A 20,671-nucleotide genomic window follows, 5' to 3' on the forward strand; every position below is an offset into this window, starting at 1 on the left:
AAACAAACCCCTCACCCATTAGCTGTCCTGAGTATGTTTTAGGATCTCAAGAGATTTAAACTGGCTCTGACTTCCCACTGCCTCCCTTTCTCCACCTGTAATAGATGGAATTGGCTGATTACCGTGCCTGCCTCCATGCAGGCACTTCTCAGGAGTGTCCTTTTCACGTGCATCATCTCATTTCAGTCCCAGGACAACCCTGTGGGCTGGCTGCCCCCATGTGACAGACGGGGAAAGACACTGAGAGGCCTGAGGCCCAATAGGGATTGAACCCACCGAGTCTTGCTTTATCACGGCATTGTGCTCATAGGGGCAGCTGAGCTCCAGACCTTCAGTGCTGATTTGCACTAATGTCTAGGCCTGTGATTTCCATTACCCACAAGCAAGCAAACCCGCTTCCACAGGGGGCAGACATGACCTTGAGCAAGGTTAAGGAGGAGAGGCAGGGGGAGGTGAGAGGCTGGCAGAGGGGGAGAGGGGTTTGGGGGCCTGTTCTGCCCCCCCCAACTCCCAGATTCTAACAGCAGGCTCTCTGCCAGGTGGGCTTTCCAGAAAAGCTGAGCAGAGCCCACCTGTTCCAGGAGTCCTGGTAAAGAGCCAGCTTGGCCAAAAGCGTGCCAGAATTTCCAGCAAAGTTCAGGGGTGCCCCCTGCTGGCTCTGTACTTTCAACGCAGAGATAAAGCTGTTTTCCCAGGCTTCCCAGGAACCATGGGGCCAGGAGGCAGCCACTGAGGAAGGCAGGATCATTTTTCAGCCTTAGCACGTGATCAGGATTCAGTATTGCTTAGGACGGGGTGCGGGTTGGGGGTGGGGGGTGGGGATGAGCACCTGGGCTCCGAACTGGGCATTTTGGGACACGTTAGTTGTCCAAGCCTCAGTTTCTCATCCATAAAATGGGTGTAATTGAAGTTCCATCTCACAGAACTGTTCCCACAGTTAACTTAACCTGTGTAGAGTGCTTGCCTGTGCTGAAGTGCTCAGTCGCTATTGTAATCGGTAGAAATAGTGTGTTGTGGAGGTCTTGGGCCGGTCGTATCCATCTCCAGACCTTGGTTTCCTCATCTGTAAGATAGGGATAGTTGTACCTAGCCTCTGGGGTGGTTGTGAAAATTAGATATTAACCCCAAGTTCTTTTACGCACTTAGGGCATGCCTTTTGTTCCGTTCCTAGTAGGTGAAAGGCAGTGTGTGCTTATTCAACAAACACTGATCATGGGCCTGCCATGGGGCAGGCTCTGCGCAGAGCTGGGTGTGCAGCCACGAGCGGGCTGGGACTGGGACTCCCATCAGCATGTAAGCTCCATGAGGGTTTTGTCTGGCTCAAGGGTTGGCACACTTTCTTTGTGAAGAGCCAGAGAGGAAATATTTCAGGCTTTGCTGGCCATTCAGTCTCCGTCAGCCACTCAGCTTGGCCATTGTAGCATGGGATGAGCCAGAGAGAGACCTGCAAACCAGTGAGTGTGTCTGTGTGCCAATAAACCTTTATATGTGGACCCGGAAGTTTGAGTTTCATGTCATTTTCATGTCACAAAACACTATTGTTTTGAATTCTTTTTTTTTCCCCCCCTTCCACCATTAAAAACGTAAAAACCATTCTTAGCTGTGGGCTGTACAAAAAATGGGTGGTGGACTCAATCATTGTTTAGTTTATTTTTTTTTAAGATTTTTATTGGGGAATTGGGGGGATGGGAACAGTGCTGGGAATTGGGGGAACAGACAAGTTGCTGTCGTTTTTATTCTTCAGTCTAGTTGTGGAGGATGTTGCTTCACTGGCCCAAGTTGGCACCATCATTGCGCTCTTCCCGGGCGAGGCAGATCAGTCGCCGGCTTCTGGACGGCCGCTCACGCTGGCTGCTGGCTACACACGGTAGCCCATGGCAACCCACTGCCACAGGGGCTGCAGCCTACGCCGTCGCCGGCGACTCTCAGCAGCCCAGCTCCAGGTTGAGCTGTTGTTCAGCATCTTAGCGGTGGAGGGTAGAGTCACTGGCCCTCATATGTGGGATCTGAACCGGGGTCCTCTGGCGTCCCAAGCCAGTTCTTAACCATCGTGCCACTCGGCCGGCCCTGTTTAGTTTATTTTTAATCCTTGGGGTAGCTCATGTTCTTCTTCTCCTTCTCCTCCTCCTCCTCCTCCTCTTTTTATTTTTTTTTTCTGGTTTACACATTTCCAAGTCTCCATGGACCGTATATTTGTCCCTGAGCAAATGGGGAATTGGGGTCTTAACAGGTGGTGGGCTCTCATTCCAGTCCTAATAGACAGGAGTTACCAGTCGTAAAGCCCCATGGATTTGGCAGTCGGTTCTGTGTTTGTTTTCTCCCCTTTCAGAGCCCGTCCCCCTTAGCTTCGGTTGTCGCTGAAGTGCTGGAGCCATTAGGAGTCCCATTTTACAGACAGGGAAGCAGAGTCCCCAAAAGGGTCATGGTTTCCATGAGGGCTTGTGGTCAGTGGTGGCCCCAGGGCTAGCACCGAAGGCCCCTCCATGTCTCCTGCCCAGAGTTCATTCCCTTCTCCCTGGGAAACAGTGAGAGAAGCATGGAACTCACTGCTGAGATGAAGGCTGGACCTTCCTGAAGAGGGACACACACTCTCTGAAGCTCAGTCATTCATATGAGAGGTCATGTGTCATGTGCTGTACAGGACAGCCACCATTCATCGTTTATTTGTTCCAAAGTATTTACTGAGCTCCTACTCTGCCAAGCTCTCCAGACACTTGGGGTGAAGGAGCGAGCAAGACAGATAAGGCTCCTGCCCTCACGATGGTTACAGAGCAGAAGGAAGAAAGACAACAAACGTATTTAGGAATTGTGATCAGTGTCAGAATAACGGAGGGACCCCGTTCATTTATGTACCAGCCCCTGTGCTGAGAATGTCTGTAAGCATCATCTCGTTTCATCCTCACAACTAGTAGCCTGTGAGAAGAGATGGCAGGATGAAGCCATGAATGTTCCGAGAAGCCACGTAACCTTCCAGGCCTCACAGACTACAAAACAGCCAAATTATCTAGAGAGATAAGTCCTATCCCCGTGCTGTGAATAAACACAAAGGCCTTGAATGCCGTGCAAAGGGACCCTTGTTGGCACTGGGGAGCCGCTGACTGTTAGAAGCAGAGAGAGGACTGTCCAGGGTCAGGTCTGTGTTTTAGAAAGCTCACGCAGGCAGCAGTGTGGAGGATGGGTAGGAGGCATGGCCCGGAGCCCCTTAGGTCACGTTGGAGAGCAGTCATGGGGGACTGGACTAGAGTGGAGGCCGTGGTGTTGGAGGAAGCAGATGGGTTGGTGAGATTCAGTGAGGGGAACCGACAGGACGTGGTAATTGAGCAGACACAGCATAGGGGTGAGGCGTATGGGGAACCCCATGGGAGGAGGAGGAGGTTTTGCTTTATGTGGGCTCCCAAGTAGGACCTGGAGCCCCAGCCGGCTGGAGCCAGCAGCGTGTGGATTCTGCCCCCAGGTAGCCGGCGGCTGGTGGACGTGATGGATGTGAACACCCAGAAGGGCACAGAGATGAGCATGTCCCAGTTTGTGCGATACTACGAGACACCCGAGGCTCAGCGGGACAAGCTGTACAACGTCATCAGCCTGGAATTCAGCCACACCAAGCTGGAGCACCTGGTCAAGCGTCCGACTGTGGTACGCCCCTGGCAAGGTCCTCTCCCTGACACCTTCTGCCTGCTGTCCGTGCCCTGTCTCCCCTGCCGCCCTGTGCCTACCTGGGAGGGCGGGAGGGAGGAAGGAAGGAGGTGAGCGAGCCCAGCTGCGGGTGCCCGACGGCAGGGTGCGCTGACGGCGGCCTGGCTTCCAGGTGGATCTGGTGGACTGGGTGGACAACATGTGGCCCCAGCACTTGAAGGAGAAGCAGATGGAAGCCACGAATGCCATTGCAGAGATGAAGTACCCGAAAGTGAAGAAGTAAGACTGCCTGGCTGGGAGCGGGACCCGGGAGGGGGTGACTTCCGGCCTCGGGGGAGTGGGGTGAGGGCTGGAAGTGAGCCCTGGCTGAGGCCACAGTGCCGCCGGGATGAGAGGGATGGGGGACCTTGGTGTGGGCAGGTTGGCATCTTGCTTCCCTGGAATTCAGGGGCTCTGCGTTCTGCTCTGGGGCTGCAATCTGTTTCCAGATGGTCCTTTGGCCCCCGTGCCAGCTCTCCCCAGGGGGATATCACCTGAGGAGGAGGAAGAGTAATGGGAACCGTCTCTGTGCACGTGTGTGTGCACATGTGTGTGTCTGTGCACATGTGTGTGTCTGTGTACACTTGTCAAACCTTTGTCTGCTCCCTCTGAGTGATAGCGTGTCCTGGGAGGGGTGTTTTCAGGGAGACCCAGCCACCATAGACACTGTTTTTGCTGAGGGATGGGGAGGGGCCTCGTGTTCTTTGGCTTCTTGATCTTGAGACCCAGGGCCTCTGATCCAGAAGAACCTTTCTCAAAGCAAGCCCAGGGATCACTTCCTCACCAGACGTTCTAAGTGCGAGGTTGGTGCTGGGCTGGGTAAGTGGCCAGATCTAGTCGCAGGGGCATCACTACATGTGGTGGGACCAGCAAGTCCTGAGACCGATTGCTTAACACGGGCAGAGGTATCTGTAAGCCCCTGCATGTTCTAGAATTTGAGTGACAGACCCTTGAAAGGAGGAAGAAGTCAACTTGGGGCTCCCGCTATCTCAGGCTGTCTGTGTTTCCATTTCCAAAATGGGAAAGAGACGCTGGCTGTCCCAGGCAGGACTGTTGCTCTGGGCTTCCTAGAAGAGTTGGCTTTGGTGCCCCAAATCTATTAGCATCTCTGCTCAGCCCCGCTGCCAGGAGTGCCCCCAGGAGCTTAGAGGCTGTGAACTTTTCATTCACTCGGCCCTTCATTCAGTGCTTATTGAATACAGACTCTGTGCCAGACTTTGAAAGGGAGGCCAGCATGCTGGCCCTGGGCTTCTCAAGGTTTTGCTTTCAAGCTCGCTCTCTCCCTCTTTCTTTAATTACTTCTCAGGCATTTTTTCCTCCCCCGAAAGCTAAAGCCCCATACACTCCTTGGATCTGCATCAAAGGCAACTGGGCTCCAGGAGCCCCTGGGACAGGGAAGTAAAAAGATGAACAAGACTAAAAGCCCCCACTCTCTGGAGAATGTGCCACATAACACAAGAGATAAGGTGCAGCTCTCATCCCAGGCAGAGGGAGCCACTCCGGGAGGGGAACAGGGACAGGAGGAATCCTTTTCAGCTGGTGACACCCAGAAGTCCTCTTGGAGGAGACGTTGAACTGGGCTTTAAATGGCAGAGGAGATGGGAGGGAAATGGTGAGGGATGCCAAGGGCCTTGAAGAAACCAAGAGAGTCAAACTTTTGGAAAGAGTGTGGGACTCAGAGATTAATTAGAGGCAGATCACAGACGGCTCTCATTGATTGATTGATTGATTGATTGATTTGTTCATTTAGCATGATTGATTGATTGATTTGTTCATTCAGCATGATTGATTGATTGATTTGTTCATTCAGCATATGTCCTGACCAGCTGATGGGTGCTGGGCACTGGGCATATAGTGAGGAGAAAACCGGATGAGGTCCCTGCCCTCACGGAACTTACAGTCTATCCGGGAGACAGACATTAATTTAATAACCAGAGAAATAAAAACTTACAGCTGTGATGAGGCCACAAGGCAGAGACCCCATGGTGCTACGGGAGCACGTACCTGGTCAGGGAGGGCAGGGCAGGTGTCCCCAGGCTGGGGCCTGAAGGAGAGAGGGGTTACTTAGATGAAGAGGCCTGGGAAGAGCTTTCCTGGCTGTGTACAGAGAGCCTGGGGTGGGGTGGGGGTGGGCAGGCAGGAGGACCGCCAGTGGGACTGGAGAGCAAGCGAGTGGCAGTGGGTGCAGGGTGCAGGATGGGTGGGCCAGGCTGAGCAGGGCCTGACTGGCTATAGTGAGGGGTCTATTTCTCCTAAGAGCAGTCAGAAACCTCTCTTGAGATTTTAGGCTGAGAGGGATGTGTTTAGAGTTGCATCCTGCACGTTTGCCTGATGCTGAGTGGATTGAAGGAGGTGGGGGTAGAAGGGTATGAGGACCACTGCTTTGTCTAGATGAGGGTGAGTGAGGGGCCAGGGGAGAGAGGTGCAGAGGATGAACTGGACATGTATCTAGGAAGGTACAGCACCGGGTGACAGAGATTTCAGTTAATTTATGCCTCTCTGCCTCTGCGAGACATTCAGGGAAGAACTTCGCTGTTTGGAAAGATTCCTCTAAATAGTAAACTCTGTTAATACATTGAGAATCCTATCTAATTATCAAAAAAAAAAAAGGTTCACACACAATTTTCTAGGACCACGTGTCTTCAACACCTTGGTTGGATTGTGTGGCAAATAGATTTACAAACTCTGTCAGTGGCTGTGGGAACTTGTTATAGGATTTGAGCCTTGTTAGGGAGGAATTGTCACCTTGGAACTAGTCCATTTGTTCGGCTGAAAAGAATGCTGATTTCAGTTAATAAGCAAGGTAAAAATCCCACGATGATGAAGTCCTCTGGGACTGTAGAATGGTTCTGTGGAATTTAATTAAAATGACACTGTTTCTAGAAGTCACAGAGCTTTCATTCCTGGAGCTGCCTGGAGAGTGGAGGCAGCTGATGGGCCACCTGAACGGGGGTTTGCAGCGGGGAAGACAGAAGTGTTGCCAACCATCGCTGCCTTCTCCCCGGCTCCAGATGTATGCTGCTCAATCGTTGTGAGGGGTTAGGAATTTTAATGGGTTTTGGTTGAGATACTTAAGGCGAGGGGTGGTGACAGTTGTTGAGGGGGTAGTTGCAAGTGTGTGGGAGACAAAAGATTTGTCAGAAGTATGTTACTGTATTAGTTAATCTATTGCTGCATTTATTGAGTGCCTTTTATGTGCAAGGCGCTATTCTAATTAGTTGGTGGACTCCCCGTTTTCATGGAGCTTCTAGTCTGGTGGGAAGAAACAGGCCAGCAAACAAGTGAATAATAGAATTTAGGTGATAAATGTCGTGAAGAAACATAAAGCAGGAGAATGGGGAGGGTGGACGATAGGGTAGCCTGGATGAATATCAGCTGCACTGTGCATTTTTGTCATTGCTTTCCCTCCATCTCTACGCTGCAGAAATGCTTTGGCTGGAGAGAATTGTCTAGGAAAATTCCTTATAATCATATAAACAGCGATGATTATTTGGGAGTGGCCCTGTATTAGTTGTTTATTGCTGCATAACTCTAATACTTCACAACTTAAAAAGAAATACAAAAAACCCCCAAACCTTAGCAACACAAAACAACAGACATTACCTCACAGTTTGTGGAGGTCAGGAATCCGGGAGTGGCTTAATGGCGTGGTTCTGGCTTAGCAGCTCTGATGAGCTCCTGTCAAGACAGGCCTGGGCTGCACTCATCCGAAGGCTGGACTGGAGCTGGAGGGCCCACTTCCAAGATGGTGTGTTCACTTGGCTGTTGGCGGGAGGCCTCAGGTCCTCACCATGTGGGCCTCCCCACAGGGCTGCTTGAGTATCATCGTGACATGGCAGCTGGTCCCCCCAGAGCGAGTGGTTCGGGAGAGCAAGAAGGAAGCCACAGTGCCTATTAAGGCCTAATTTTGGAAGTTGCATACTGTTTACTTCTGCCATATTCTATTAATTAAAAGTGAGTCATTGCATCTGGCCCATACTCAAGGGGAGGGGAATTTGGCTCTGCCTCTGGAAGGGAGGCGTAGCAAAGAATTCTGGACATGTTTTAAAGGCTTCACAGTCTCCTAGGTGTATGACATGGGCATACCTTTTTCACTTTGGATGATTGTGTATTATAACTCATTCCAGAACGAAATTAGCCAGTCTTTTCCCCTCCTCACGTGCTCCCTGAGCACACAGGGCTGGCAAAAATGAAGTATGTGAAGCTAAAACAGGATGAAAATGGGCACAGGATGAGCAAGTTCCAGGGGCTGCCTCTGCCACTGTGGTGGCCATGGCAAGTATTTTATCTCCTCCTAGAGACTTAGTTTTCCCTTCTACAAAGTCATACCTGCCCTCGACTCACGCCACGGGGAAGACAGAGCCTGCAGCAGAAGGGACAAGATACTTGTCCATGTGTTCCAAGGGCATTAGTGACCATTGGAATTCCTACATCCTCTGCTTTTCAATCTCCTCTCTCTCATTTCTGTAAGGCTTGTATCTCTGCAACCCACATTCACCTTTTCACTCTCATCAGCCATGTTTGCTGGTGTCCTAAGTGATCATCCCTGTGTAATGGGTCAGACAAGGACACTGATCTAGAGAGGCTGCTCGCATCATACAGGGAGGAAGCTGTGGATTCTGGGCTTTTCCTCTCTACCTTTCTACCTTTAAAAGAGAAAGCCAGCCTTTTCTGTGCTGTCAACTATGGACCCAGGCACTGTGTAAGACACTTAGAACGCATATCTCAATGGTAATGGAAGCAGGTGTGACTATCCCCCTTTTACAGACAAGAAAACTGAAGTTCGTAGAGCTTCAGTGCAAGGTAATGGGTGTAGCAGCTGAGTGTGAGACAGTTGGGACTGGTGTGGCTTGTGGATAACTGGAGAGGCGGGCCTCAAATAATTTTAATAAACAGTGCTGGCCAAACCAAGAGAAGCGCATCTAGGACCTGATTTGAATCCTGAGGGCCACCCGTGAGAGGCCCCTGATTAGTTAAATGAACGGTGCCGCTGAGTTCAGAAGGGGAAAGATTGAGTCCAGTGTCACACAGCTGATTAGAATAATTATAGGCCTGTTGTCAGGTGCTGCACTTACACAGATGAATGTGATATGGTTCCTGCTGTCAAGGAGCTGAGGCATTTGTGACTAAAACAGTAATAATAATTCTCCCATGTGGACAGCCTGGTCCAGCTGTCAGGGCCTTCTCTCTTAGCTCATTTAACTGCACCTCTGTTTTGTGGGTTGCAAAGCCCTTGCTAAAGGACACACACTGAATGACTGGTGCGCAAATCCAAGAGGGATGATAGTTCTGGTAATTATTACTTTTGCTTTTAAATAGGCAAAACATACATATGGTGACAAATCCAACCAGTTCCAAAGAGTTCACAGTCTAACCTCACAGCAGGCCATCCCATAAACACCAGGAAGCAACACCCTGGCCCAGGGCATTGACCACCTTGGAATGGCTTCAGTGTTTGCTTCCCTAAAACGGGGGGTATGGAGTTTTTTAAGGGTGAAAAGTTAACGTGCATGTAAACAGCTATTATTATTAGCACTTGATAATTGGAAATTAAATATTGGTGGGTAGCCCCAGGGGGTGGGGTTTGGTTAAAGAATGGAGAAGCTTGGTTTTTGCCCCTGCTGAGGTGATACACGGGTCTCCTGCCCCCTTGTGGTTTAGGGGAAGGGTGTGGGGACAGGGTGGGAGGGGGGCAGTGGCCCTGGTGAGCATGCCCTGGAGGGTGGGACTTCTGAGGTGAGCTGGACCGACTCCTTCAGCCAGAAGTCAGTGGTGGAGGTTTGGCTGTCGCTGCAGAGCCCGTTTTTTGAGCGTGTTGGGGTTTGCCAGGTAGACCTGGGGAGAATGGGCTGAGAAGTTTCAAGACAGGCTGCTTGGGTAAGCACCACTACTGGAGGGCAGTGACCAGGGTGAGTCACTACCTCTGGGACTCTGCTTTCTCATGTGTAAAATGGGGACAATCCTGGGAATGAGCTCATAGGACCGTTGTGACAATTGTGTTAAATATTAAAAGTATCATAGTGCCAGGGATGTGTTAACATGTATTTATCTCAATGAACTCCCAGAATAATTCTGTGATGTGTAGGGTTGCACAGCTACCAAGGGGGCGGGTGGGGGAGGGGCAGCAAAAGAGCATCTTAGAATGCAGAGTTGAACTGCAGGTCACCTCCCTGCCGTTAGGACGAGGAAATGGCTCAGAGGGGAAGTAAGTCGTGCAAGGTCACATAACGAGTCTGCCTTAGGGCCAGAGCCGCATCCCAGGTCTCTGGGCTTCCTCCATACCCTGGATCCGACATACCCTCCCACCCTTAGCACCCGTCCTTTCTCTAGCCGTGCCAGCATGGGCACATTTAAGGAAGGTGGCTTTGCTGGGTCGTCACCTCCAGCAGCAGGACGGCGTCCACGCTCCCTGAAAACGGGGGGTGCGGGGCACCTCGAGCGCCTGCCCGTAGACCCGGGTTGGGGAGAGCTACCCTCGCGCCCCCACCCAGCGGGGCGAGGGGGCGGCGGCGTCCCTCGGCTCTGGCCGGCGCGCTTCCCTGTCGCCGCCGCGGCCTCCCTCCGCCTCCTTGGCGGCCGCCGCGCCGCGCCGGTGTTCAGTTTCAGAGCGGGGATGAGCGCAGCCTGCGCCCGGCTTCCCGAGGAAGGAAGGAAGCAAGCGGGGGCTCCACGGCCCTTGGCCTGGGGCCTTGCAGCGCCGTGGAGGGGGCTCGGCTCCAGTCGCCAGGGCTGGGCGCGCGTCGAGCCTCCGGCCCCGAAGGGGACACCCGGGAGCCGCGCCGCCGCCGAGGGTAACCGCGGGCGCGCCGGGCGGGGCCGGCCGGGCGGGCGTCCCCGTGTGGTGCCCCGCGGACGTCCCTGCTTCTTTAGGGCGCGCCTTTGGGCGCGCCGGGGCGGGGTGGGGGTGGCCTCCCGCCCGCGGGCTGCACCGTGGCGTTGCGAAGCAGCTCTTTGTGTCTCCCGGGGCTGCGTGTAAGTGTCTAGTGTGTGTGCTTGCGTCGGCGCCTCCAGCCCCGTCACCCGGTGCTAGCTTTCCAGGTCCCCGCGCCAGACCTTTGCTCGAGGGGATGCCGCCTGGGCTGCCCGGGGAGTTTCGTGAAGTTGGAAGGAAAAGGGCGGGGTGGGGCCTCCCTGCTCTTCAGGCCCCAGGCAGCGCCCCAAAGTTGGTGCGGCAGGTGCAGCACCCCCTCCACGAAGCTCCTCCCCAGCCAGCCCCGGCCTTGGGAGGCGGGAACGCTTTAGAGGCTTAGCTCGGGGCTCCGATTTTCAGCCCCCAACTCTCAGAGGGCGCTCTCCAACACAAGCCACTGGACTGTGGGTGGGGGTGTCGAGGGGCGCGGCTTTCCGGGCAGGGGGCAGCCTTGGCGGAAGCCAGGCTGGCTGGCCGGCCGCGGGGAGAGCTTAGCCGCCGTGGCACCGAGCCGGGGTGCCCATGTGACTGCGGTGTGCTTTGGAAGAGGAAGCTGTAGAGGTCAGTGCAAAGGCGTCACGCCAGAGCGAGCGAGAGCAGGAGTGAGGGGGAGACCCTGAATGAGCGCTGGGAGGCAGGAGGGCGTGCTGGGGTGACTGTTGCAGGGGCCGCAGGGGCCGGGACAAAGCCACCCTGCCCCAGTCACCCTGGTCGCCTTAATGCAGCCTGAATGCATACAATTGCCAGGCGGGAGGGGCAGCCCAGGCCTGGCGGCCAGGAAATGAGGGACAGAGGAGGAGGGGCCTTTCCAGGAGTCGGGTCTGGAAGTGGCGCCCCCAAGCTCCTAGGGACCTGAGAGGATGCTGGAGGGTGACTGTGAGGGCAGATCAGACACAAGCTCAACTTGGAGAACTTTCCTCTCACACAGCAGCTGCAGCTCACAGGGATTCTGTTTTCCACATGTGCTGGGGAGGTTGGGGCAGGGGCGGGAGGTTGGGCTCAGGTGGCAGTGTGGCCTTGTAGGCCTGGGGCCTGCCTGCTAAGTGGGCACCTGGGTGAGCTTACAGCTGCAAACTGAAGGAAGTGCATCTCTTGCTCCACCCCACAGACACTTAAATTGTGTTCCTTAGACTGTTCTGCTGAGGCCTGGAGGGGGTGGAATCCAAGGTTAGATTTAAAAAAGAGAGAAAAAACCTGAGAGGAAGAAGAGGTGGCTTTAGGAAAAGGAGGACTAATATTTTGAAGTGGTGCTTGGAGAGAAGAGGCCAGTGTGGTCTGTGGGGTGGCGGTGAGGTTAGGATTTCAAATTCCCCCCCACACCTCCAGTTCCTTGGAGAGAAGAGGATCACCCCGGCCTTCAAAGGCTTTCAGAGTGGGGACACGGCTGGGGCGGAGGAGGGAGGGTGCGGAGCCTGAGTCGGAGCTGGGACTAACAACCCGAGCGCGCTCCGCAGCCCGAGCCCGAGCCTGAGCCTGTCTTCGTGACAGGGCTGCGTCCTGTGCTGTCAACTACACCCCTCCGATGGGGTTGCTAGGCAGCGGGGCTCTGATGTGCGGGAAGGCCTTCTGATTTGTCAGCCTCCTGCAGACACATGGTTAAGGCTCCTTCCAGCCTATCCGGAGGAGGGACACGGGGCACGCTGCCTGCATACTGCCGAGCCCGGGGTCCACCTGAATGTGAGGTGCAAAAGGCAGCCAGAGGGAGGAGGCACTTGGAGCCCTCCAGCCTTCTAATGAGCTCAGCCCCCACGCCCTTCATTATCTCCACTCCCCGCGCTTGCTGCTGGCTCCTCCCTGCCTGTCCCCGCCCCATTCCTCCCCTCTTCCCCAAACCATGGAAAAGCAAAGTGCACCCGGGAAAAGAGGTCAGTGGGGTAAGCGGTGTGCGGGCCTCCGGAGGTGCCAAGGTGCGTGAGCATGAGCCCCGGGGAGGCTGCCCCATCCGTGCCTCTGGTGGCTCTTGTGGGAAGGGGTGGGGAGGAGGGTGTGGACTCTGGCACCCCTGTCTGCCGGGCCTGGACTTGGAAGCCTGAGCTGTCCCCCCTCCTCCTTAAGCACTGCCTACCTCTAGGAGAGCAGCATGTGGAGGGAGATGGGAGGAGATTGGTGAGTTCCTGTAAGGAAGCCAGCTTATCTGGCCCCTTGCTAGAGCTCAGAAGGGGGACTGCGGACTGGTTCCCTCTCCTCCCGAATGCGCTTCCCCAGCCTAAGCCTCTGGGGCCCAGACTCTCCCTCCCTCCCTCCCTCCCTCCCCCAACCTCTGCCTTTCCACCACCCCACTCCCAGGGTCGTCTCTTAATCCCTTTACTATATCTTTAGCAGCTTTATTGAGATATAATTTATATACCATTCATCCATTTAAAGTGTACAATTCAATGGTCTTTTTAGTATGTTTACAGAGTTGTGCAACCACAATCAATTTTGGAACATTTTATCACCCCAAAACGGAACCCTGTACTCTTGAGTAGTCACTCTCCATTTCCTCGCCACCGGCAACCCCCCAGCCCCTGGCCACCACGAATCTACTCTGCCTCAGTAGATTTGCCTACTCTGGACAGTTCATAGACGTGGAATCACACACGGCGAGTTCTTTTGTGGCGGGTGCCCTTGTACATTTAGCTGCTTTGCTTACTTCGTCGTCAGTTGCAGCTGGTCTTGCTGTTTAACTTTTCCTGTGCAGTGCACCAAGAGTGCCCCATCCTTAAGGGCAGGGATCTCTTGCCCAGCTCTGAGCTGGAATGCTGGTTGGCTCTCAGATTGCTGAGTGAATGAGATGAATGGGGACTGGTAATTGGCAAGCTATGCAGGTGGTTTACAACTGAATTCCAGGGGACCCAGCTGCTGCAAAGGGGGCTGGCAGCTTGATAGAGCTGCCGGTCCAGGAGCTGAGAAGGGGCGGTCCAGGAGCTGAGAAGGGGCGGAAAGGGAGCCTCTTTCCTTGGGTAGGAGTATGGGTGGGGCAAAAGTAGAAATCTTCCTGGAGGAAGGACCCATGTGGCCTGTGGGTTGTCAGCTCTCTTGTGGGAACCTGAAAACAAAAATGCCTCCCCCAGCCTTGGGGGGCAGGTGGCCAATGCTTGAGATTGGTCACCTGACCATAGGGGCTTCCCCCATGGGGAACTCCGATGAGATTTGGGTTTTTAAAAAAAGAAAAGCAAAGAAAATTCCCCAGTGTCAGCGTTTATAAAAGGGCAGCAGGTCAGGCATCTCCGAAGCTGTTTGTTCACCTCCTGTGATTCAGGCATTGAATTTTTTTTTTTTTCCTGCTCCCCTGCTTCTGTGCTGCAGGTACTGTCTGATGAGCGTGAAAGGTTGTTTCACTGACTTTCACATCGACTTTGGAGGCACTTCCGTCTGGTACCATGTTTTCCGGGGTGGGAAGGTGAGTTGAGCCTCTTACACTCTATATCTCCAGCTGTTTGCACATGGCAGGCGCAGTCACCTTCCCGACTTCTGCCCCCCCCTCCTCCAGCCAGCCCCTGCCCTGTGAGCACTCTCAGGGCCGCTTGGTCCCCCTGGGGCCATCTTCTAATTCTCTGTCTTCTGGAGGAAAAGATCAAGGTCACCTCTTTTGCATCACATTTGGTCACCCATTCACACCTGCTCAACCAGTCTCAGGTTCTAAGCACCTTAGGCCAGGGTGGAACTCTAGATTTGCCTCCCAAGAAACTCCAGCATTCTTGTTAGTCCTGTGTCCCCATCCCGTGTCGTCGTCCCCCCCCTGAGTTTCAGCTTCAGCACAGAGACCTTTTAACTTCAAACTAACATTGGGTTGTCAGAAAAGTCATGACGCATTTTTGCAGCGAAATACATAGAAAAAAAATACGTTATGACTTTTCCGACAACCCAATAGTTTACAGCATCATGTGCTTCCAAGAACATTTTACATTAGGGACAGACATCTCCCAGAGAAAGAAGGTGGAGGGTGCATTCGGGACGCTTCCGTTTTATTTGCTTCTGTGTGCATGTCCACATGGGGACCTAGGCCTCCCCGCAGGGATGTGGGTGCTCCCCGAGAATATATGTGTGCCGCCTTGCTTGTCTGGCTCTGCCTGTGCGTTTGCTTTTAACCAAACGTGATGGAAGAAATTCTGGCTAGGAAGCCATCCCGCTTGGTTCCAGATGTTTTTCCTGCCTCTCCAGAGTGAGCACAAGCTGTGTTTATTTATTGGGCCACTTTATCATACAACTTTGGAAATTGCCCTTCCTCTCCTTCCCCCACCTCCCCAGCAAGCTTGTGGCTCAGGAGAGAAAGAATGTTCCACCTAGTCCAGGGAGTCTTCTCACCCTGGTGTTTCATCTGGAATAGAGATTCCCTAAAGGCAGGCAGGGGACGTCCCAGAAGGGCGGCACAGCCCCCCTGCCACTCCAGAGACCCTTTGAACCCAGTCCTGGAGGGGTCCCCACAGATGGGTCCTCCGCCTTCCCTGGCAGGTGGGGCTGTCTCCTTGGGTTGTGGTTGAGCCGGAAGAAATCAGACTTGGCCTGGGTCTCCAGCTGATTGCCTCCTTTTCCTCCTAAGATCTTTTGGCTGATTCCTCCAACCCTGCACAATTTGGCACTATATGAGGAGTGGGTGCTGTCGGGCAAACAGAGCGACATCTTCCTGGGAGACCGCGTGGAGCGCTGCCAAAGAATTGAGCTGAAACAGGGCTACACGTTTTTCATCCCTTCCGGTAGGTTCCTGCGAGGCTGGCACCGGCCTTGTGATCAGCCACTGTCCCCAGTGTCCCTGTGGCCTCAGCCAGCATTTTAGGCCAGGCAACTGGGTTTCTTTGGGCCTCCTGGCCACGGGCAGTTCCTGAGAGGAGCAGGCCTCCGGCTGCAGGAGAAAACCCCTGTTTTCCTCTCACATCTACCTGTATCGCTCTACCTGTGGGCTAGAATTCTCTCCTACGAGAAAGCTGCGCCCCCCTAACCCCAGTTTGAATGCCTTCTCCAGGACTTCCTGCTCGGAGAGGATGGTCCTGTGGGGAGGGAGAGGTAGCTTTACCCTGAGGACTCTGGGAGGCAGGCACTGGGAGCAGGGGATTTTACAGGGGTACCCCGAAGCTTGGATAAAGGGGAATGTGTCATCAGGGAATGACCCAGAGTGACAGCTTCTTTTCAGCAGAACAAGATGAAATATAATTGGGATCAATGTCAGCTCCCCACACTTGTACTTCTTACTCCAAAACCAAAATTAACTCCACAGTAACAGCAGAGGGTAGCAGTTCAGGAGTGCTCGCCCTGGGGCCAGACCGCGTGGCCTTAGCCCAAATCTGGCTCTGCTGCTTACAAGCTGTGCCTTTCCCTCTCTGTGCCTCAGTGTTCTCATTTCTAAAATGGGAATAAGACTTCCCTCAGTGGTTGTGAGGACTGAGTGAGCAAAACCTACTTGTCTATAGCTATTTGGAGAGGGACTGAGGGCTTGGGCTGGTTACAGCCTGAGTCACTGGTGGATGTGGCAGGTGACCTAGGAATCAGGGACTGCAGTCTTAGGCTGCATTAATGGAAGCATTTTGTCTGAGATGAGGGAGGTGACAGCCCCACTATACAGAGTGAGGGGGTCAGGCCACATGTAGGAAGTTGTGTTCCTCTTGGTTATTGTACTTTGGAGGGTAGGTTGACCTAGAGAGAGGAGTGTGGATACTATCTCAGATGAGGTGAATTTGAAGGAGGAATTGGGTTGTTTTACCTGGGGAAGCAAAGGTGTATGGTAACAGTAGTCAGCCAATTGAAGGATCGTCTCCTGGGAGAAGAGGTATAGCCAAATGGTATTGGAATGACTTGCTCTGCTAGGTAGTGAGCTCCCCATCACTGGAAGTATACAAGTAGGGGGCTATACATGGTTGTGCCAAAGAGACTGCGGGGGATTTGCCACTGAGTGAAAAGCTTAGACCTTAGGATAAGAATATCCTTTGAGGCCACTAAAATTTATTGGATGAATACGCTGGTCATACTTTGGTTTCTGAGAGTTGGGATGGAAGCTAGCCTTGGGTCTGGACATCAAGCACTAGTGTATGTTATCAAGTGAAGTGGGGGTGGTTGTGGTAGCAGTTCTCACTATGGGAATGGAATCTGCATACCTGGGCTCTTCCAGAAAGCTGGACAGAAGGTGGAGACTTCCCTATTAGGGAAATTCGGGATTTGGAGGTGGTGGGGTTTAGTGGGGGTGAGTTTTACCATGGTCCCAGGTCCATCCTTGGACCTGTTTGACTCGCGGAGGGGAGGCACCCCTGTTTGGGACAGGAAGGGATTGTAGTTGGTGGGGTTTTTATGGTCTGAAGCCCGGATGAGGTGGCATGGACCACCAGGAAGGAGGTGGTACCCTAATGGGTGTTGAAGCCACTCTGCAGGTGTTGGAGGATTGATTGGCCCTGGTGGAGTCGAAGAAGCTCTGGAATGCTTTTGACCTTGGTGCTGACTCTCTTCAGTGACCTTAGACTGGTCTCTTCCCCTTTGGGTACCTCAGGTATCCCATCTCTACAAAGGGGACTACAAAGGGGACGGGGTGGGGCTGAACCTGGTGACTCTCAAGGCCCCTGCAACCCAGTCCCCTGATTGCAGGGAACCCTCCCTGGGAGGATGGGCCTTTTTCTCTCAGGGCCTCATGCTGAGCTGGGAGGTGGCTCTTACAGGCTAACCCTGAGGGTGTTAATTTTGGTGACTGAAACAAGTTGGAAAGTGTTTGGAGAAGCAACATCTGAGCCACAGCAGGGGTGTGACTGGCAGCTGAAGGCAGGAAGTGGATTCTAACTGCAGCAAGCAGGCAAAGACTTCTGTCCCTGAGTTCTGACTGAGACACCAGGACTTTTCCTGGACTTGGAGGAAGTGAAAAAAGGGACAGTTGGAATTCATCACCTTCTGAGAGGCCATGGCACATGTGGTTCCCAGGTACTGATTTCATGGACCAATGAAATTTAGAAGAAAAAAAAAAAAAGTTGGGATCCAATACAGGGTCACTAGTAGTTTTGCTAAAGATGGTCATTAATTTAAAAAAACCAACCTGGAATCTACATTTGCTGATGTTTCATGAAAGGAAGACTATTCTGACACTAAAAATGTCGGAAGTACATAATTTCAAATAAAGGGCAGTACTTTAAATTTGATAGTTTTTTTTTAAAATATTTTATTGGGGAATTGGGGGAAGGGGAACAGACAAGTTGTTGTTTTGTTCTTCAGTCTAGTGTGGAGTATGTTGCTTCACTGGCCAAAGATGGCACCATCGTTGCGCTCTTCCCGGGCGAGGCAGATCAGTCGCCGGCTTCTGGACGGCCGCTCACTGCAGCTGCTGGCCGCTCACGCTGGCTGCTGGCCGCTCACGCTGGCTGCTGGCTACACATGGTAGCCCATGGCAACCCACTGCAGCAGGGGACTGCAGCCCACGCTGTCGCCGGTGACCCACGGCAGCCCAGCTCCAGGTTGAGCTGTTGTTCAGCATCTTAGCTGTAGAGGGCAGTGTCACTGGCCCTCATATGTGGGATCCGAACCGGGGTCCTCTGGCATCCCAAGCCAGTTCTTAACCAACGCGCCACTCAGCCGGACCTAAATTTGATAGTTTTGAGTTTATGAAAATTTACGCCTTCTTCCTTCATGGGCTCGGCCTCCCCTTCTGGCTGCACCTGCCCAGGTGAACTATAGTTAATAGTAATAATAATTGGTATTATTGGCCAGCAAATACTTTATGTACATTATTTACCTTCTCTATAAGCATGTAAAAAAAAAATCATACCCTCCCCCTCCCCCGGCTTTTTTTTAATAAAGAAAATTCCTGCAGCCCAGAGAGGTGAACAAACTAGTCCAAGGTCACACAGTTGATATGTGACAGGCTAGGTCAGAACCCCGGTGTGTCTAGTTTCAGGGTCCACCTTGTTCCTCATTAGCCTGGGAGTCAGCCAACTTAGGATCTGGTCCCCTTTCTTGGCTGGGTAACTTTGGGAGAGATATTTTCTCATTTAACAAACTTTCTTAAGGGCCCACTTGGCTGTCTGGAAGGTGCTCGGGAGTATGTGAGAAAGTCCCTCTGTTCTGAGCGCATGTCTAGCCAGGCAGCAGCCAGGATGGTAGAGCCCAGCATAGGGAGCTGGGAAGGAACCTGGGGTCAGTGACTAGCGCTGGCCTGAAAGTACTTTCCATCCTTGCTTTTTATAGTAAAAACTACCTAGGACCCCAAATTCATGGTGGCCACAGGTGTTTCTTAGATGTGGGCAAGTCTGAGAAGCTATCGGGTTGTCGGAAAAGTCATGACGAATTTTTTTCTATGTTTATCGCTGCAAAAATGCATCATGACTTTTCTGACAACCCAATAACTAATTGTTACTTAGTAATAGCATAATGAGGCTTGGGCCTCAGATGATCCATCTGTAAAATGGGTACAGAGCAGGGAAAGGGTGGTAGTGAAACAGAGGGTGGTGGAACTGAGAAATGGGGCAACCGCTGCTCAGCTCCAGCCATTTAGGGCCAGGCGGGAATGGAGCCTGCTGGGCCCATATTCTCATTTTTCCAGGGAAGGAAGCAATTCAGATGGCCTTGGGAAATTTCCTCACTTTTGTAACACAGGTGGGTCAAATTAAACACACCTCTGGGCCCCGATGCAGACCTTGGCCTGCCAGTTTGGGCCCCTCGTGCCAGCTACTGGGTCCCAGAGAAGAGAAGCCATCCTTGCTTCATTGTGGTGGCCACAGTGCCCAGCCCCAGGCCTGGCCCAGCACGGGGAGTGAGTGGGTTGATGATTGTGAAGGAAAAGGAAGCAGGCTGTGGGCCTCTGTGTGGCGCTGAGCTCTCTGTGACCTTGGGTTTTATATTTGCAGAGATGTAAAGATAGCCACAAAAATAGGCAAATGTGGGGGCGGGGTGGGGATGGGGGGCTGGATTCTGAATCCTGAATGTCTGGGTTGTGGGTGAGACTACATGTGCCCCCGCTGTCCTTCTTGTGGTGGGGGGAGGCCCTCAGGTCCCAGAGAACACCCGTCAGTAGGTTTTGTGGGTTGCCTGCTTTCCTTCCACGACTGGCTGTGTCCCTTGTTGCTTGGCCTGAATAGCCTCTGTTACTGCCTTCATATCGTTGGTGACTCTGGCCTGGGAGCAGGAAACAGATGCCAGCCTTCCCAGCCTGGTCATTCACCTGGGACACCTGCTGTCTCCTGCTTGCTGGGGTGCAGGGAATGAGATGCCATCTGATGGGACTTAGGAACAATATTAGCTCCCCTCGCTGGTTCTTCTGGAGGCTGGTTCTTCTGGAGGGAAGCGTTTACATAATGGAACAGACATGGGGAGGGCTGGGGGGAGGGGGAGTGACGTGGCAGTGACTCAAATCCAAGAGGAGGCTTTCTGACCCACCTGTGAGGCCCTGGGGAGGCGTGGGGAGGTAGAAGCTTCTAGAAACCCTTGAATAGGAGTATTACTGGGAGTACGGATTCCCTGCTGCCCTGTTGGCAGCAGCACCTCTCTTCTGTTGCCCTCTGTGCTCACACATCGGGGTAACAGATATAAGTTAGGTGTGTCTGCTTTGCCACCTGACAGGAGAGGAGGAGAGTCCAGGGCTGATAAATGCGATTCACGTGGGCACCGTTCTATCCGGAGCCCTGCCGTGGACGAGGCCGCCGTGAACATTGGTGGCAGTTACTTACATGGACTGAGTCCTTGCTCACCAAGTTGCCATGGGGAGGCAGCGGTCCCCCTCTTTTCGCACAGGCACCAGGAGGCCAGGAGAGGGGGCAGCCCCCGGACCTGGCCTTTCTGCAGGACGGTAGGCGGGTGCGCGAGGAGCTTAGGAACAGGACCCAGGAATCCTTGTCCCCGTTCAGGCTTCAGCCCGCCATGTGCATGTGCGTAAACCTGGGGGTCCTAGGTCCAGTCTTAGGAATGTTGCTTAAATAACGCTGATGGTACCAACAACAATAATAGTGTAGCTCTCCTTGATGGACACATAAAGACAATGTAGTTGAGAAAATCAGGCAGTACGCAGCGCAGGTGGAGAGGCTGAAGCAGATGTGGAAACTGGGGCTTTTAGGGGCAGCCATACTCATCTGCACAGAGGGCGAGAAGGGGGTGGGGACGGAGGCCCAGGTGACCATAAGGGCACCGCTACTGCTACTGGCAGAGTGG

General features: G+C 53.2%; 1 protein-coding gene across 11 annotated transcripts in view; it reads left to right on the forward strand.

Moving 5' to 3' along the window:
- The window catches only part of KDM2B (lysine demethylase 2B), a 123,006-nt gene that overhangs the window by 24,743 nt on the left and 77,592 nt on the right, over positions 1 to 20,671 (forward strand). For 7 of the 11 annotated variants that reach the window (XM_019649018.1, XM_019649015.1, XM_019649013.1 and 4 more), the window contains exons 5-8: positions 3,455 to 3,633; positions 3,806 to 3,912; positions 13,871 to 13,964; positions 15,105 to 15,258. In XM_019649018.1, the coding sequence (XP_019504563.1) occupies positions 3,455 to 3,633; positions 3,806 to 3,912; positions 13,871 to 13,964; positions 15,105 to 15,258 (534 nt within the window). Of the gene's footprint in view, positions 1 to 3,454; positions 3,634 to 3,805; positions 3,913 to 9,863; positions 9,878 to 10,576; positions 10,645 to 10,921; positions 11,144 to 12,402; positions 12,490 to 13,870; positions 13,965 to 15,104; positions 15,259 to 20,671 lie in introns of those variants that run through there. The other 4 variants (XM_019649023.1, XM_019649022.1, XM_019649021.1 and 1 more) reach the window with 4 other exon arrangements.

This window comes from Hipposideros armiger, unplaced genomic scaffold (assembly GCF_001890085.2).
Source record: "Hipposideros armiger isolate ML-2016 unplaced genomic scaffold, ASM189008v1 scaffold_128, whole genome shotgun sequence".
NCBI lineage: Eukaryota > Metazoa > Chordata > Mammalia > Chiroptera > Hipposideridae > Hipposideros > Hipposideros armiger.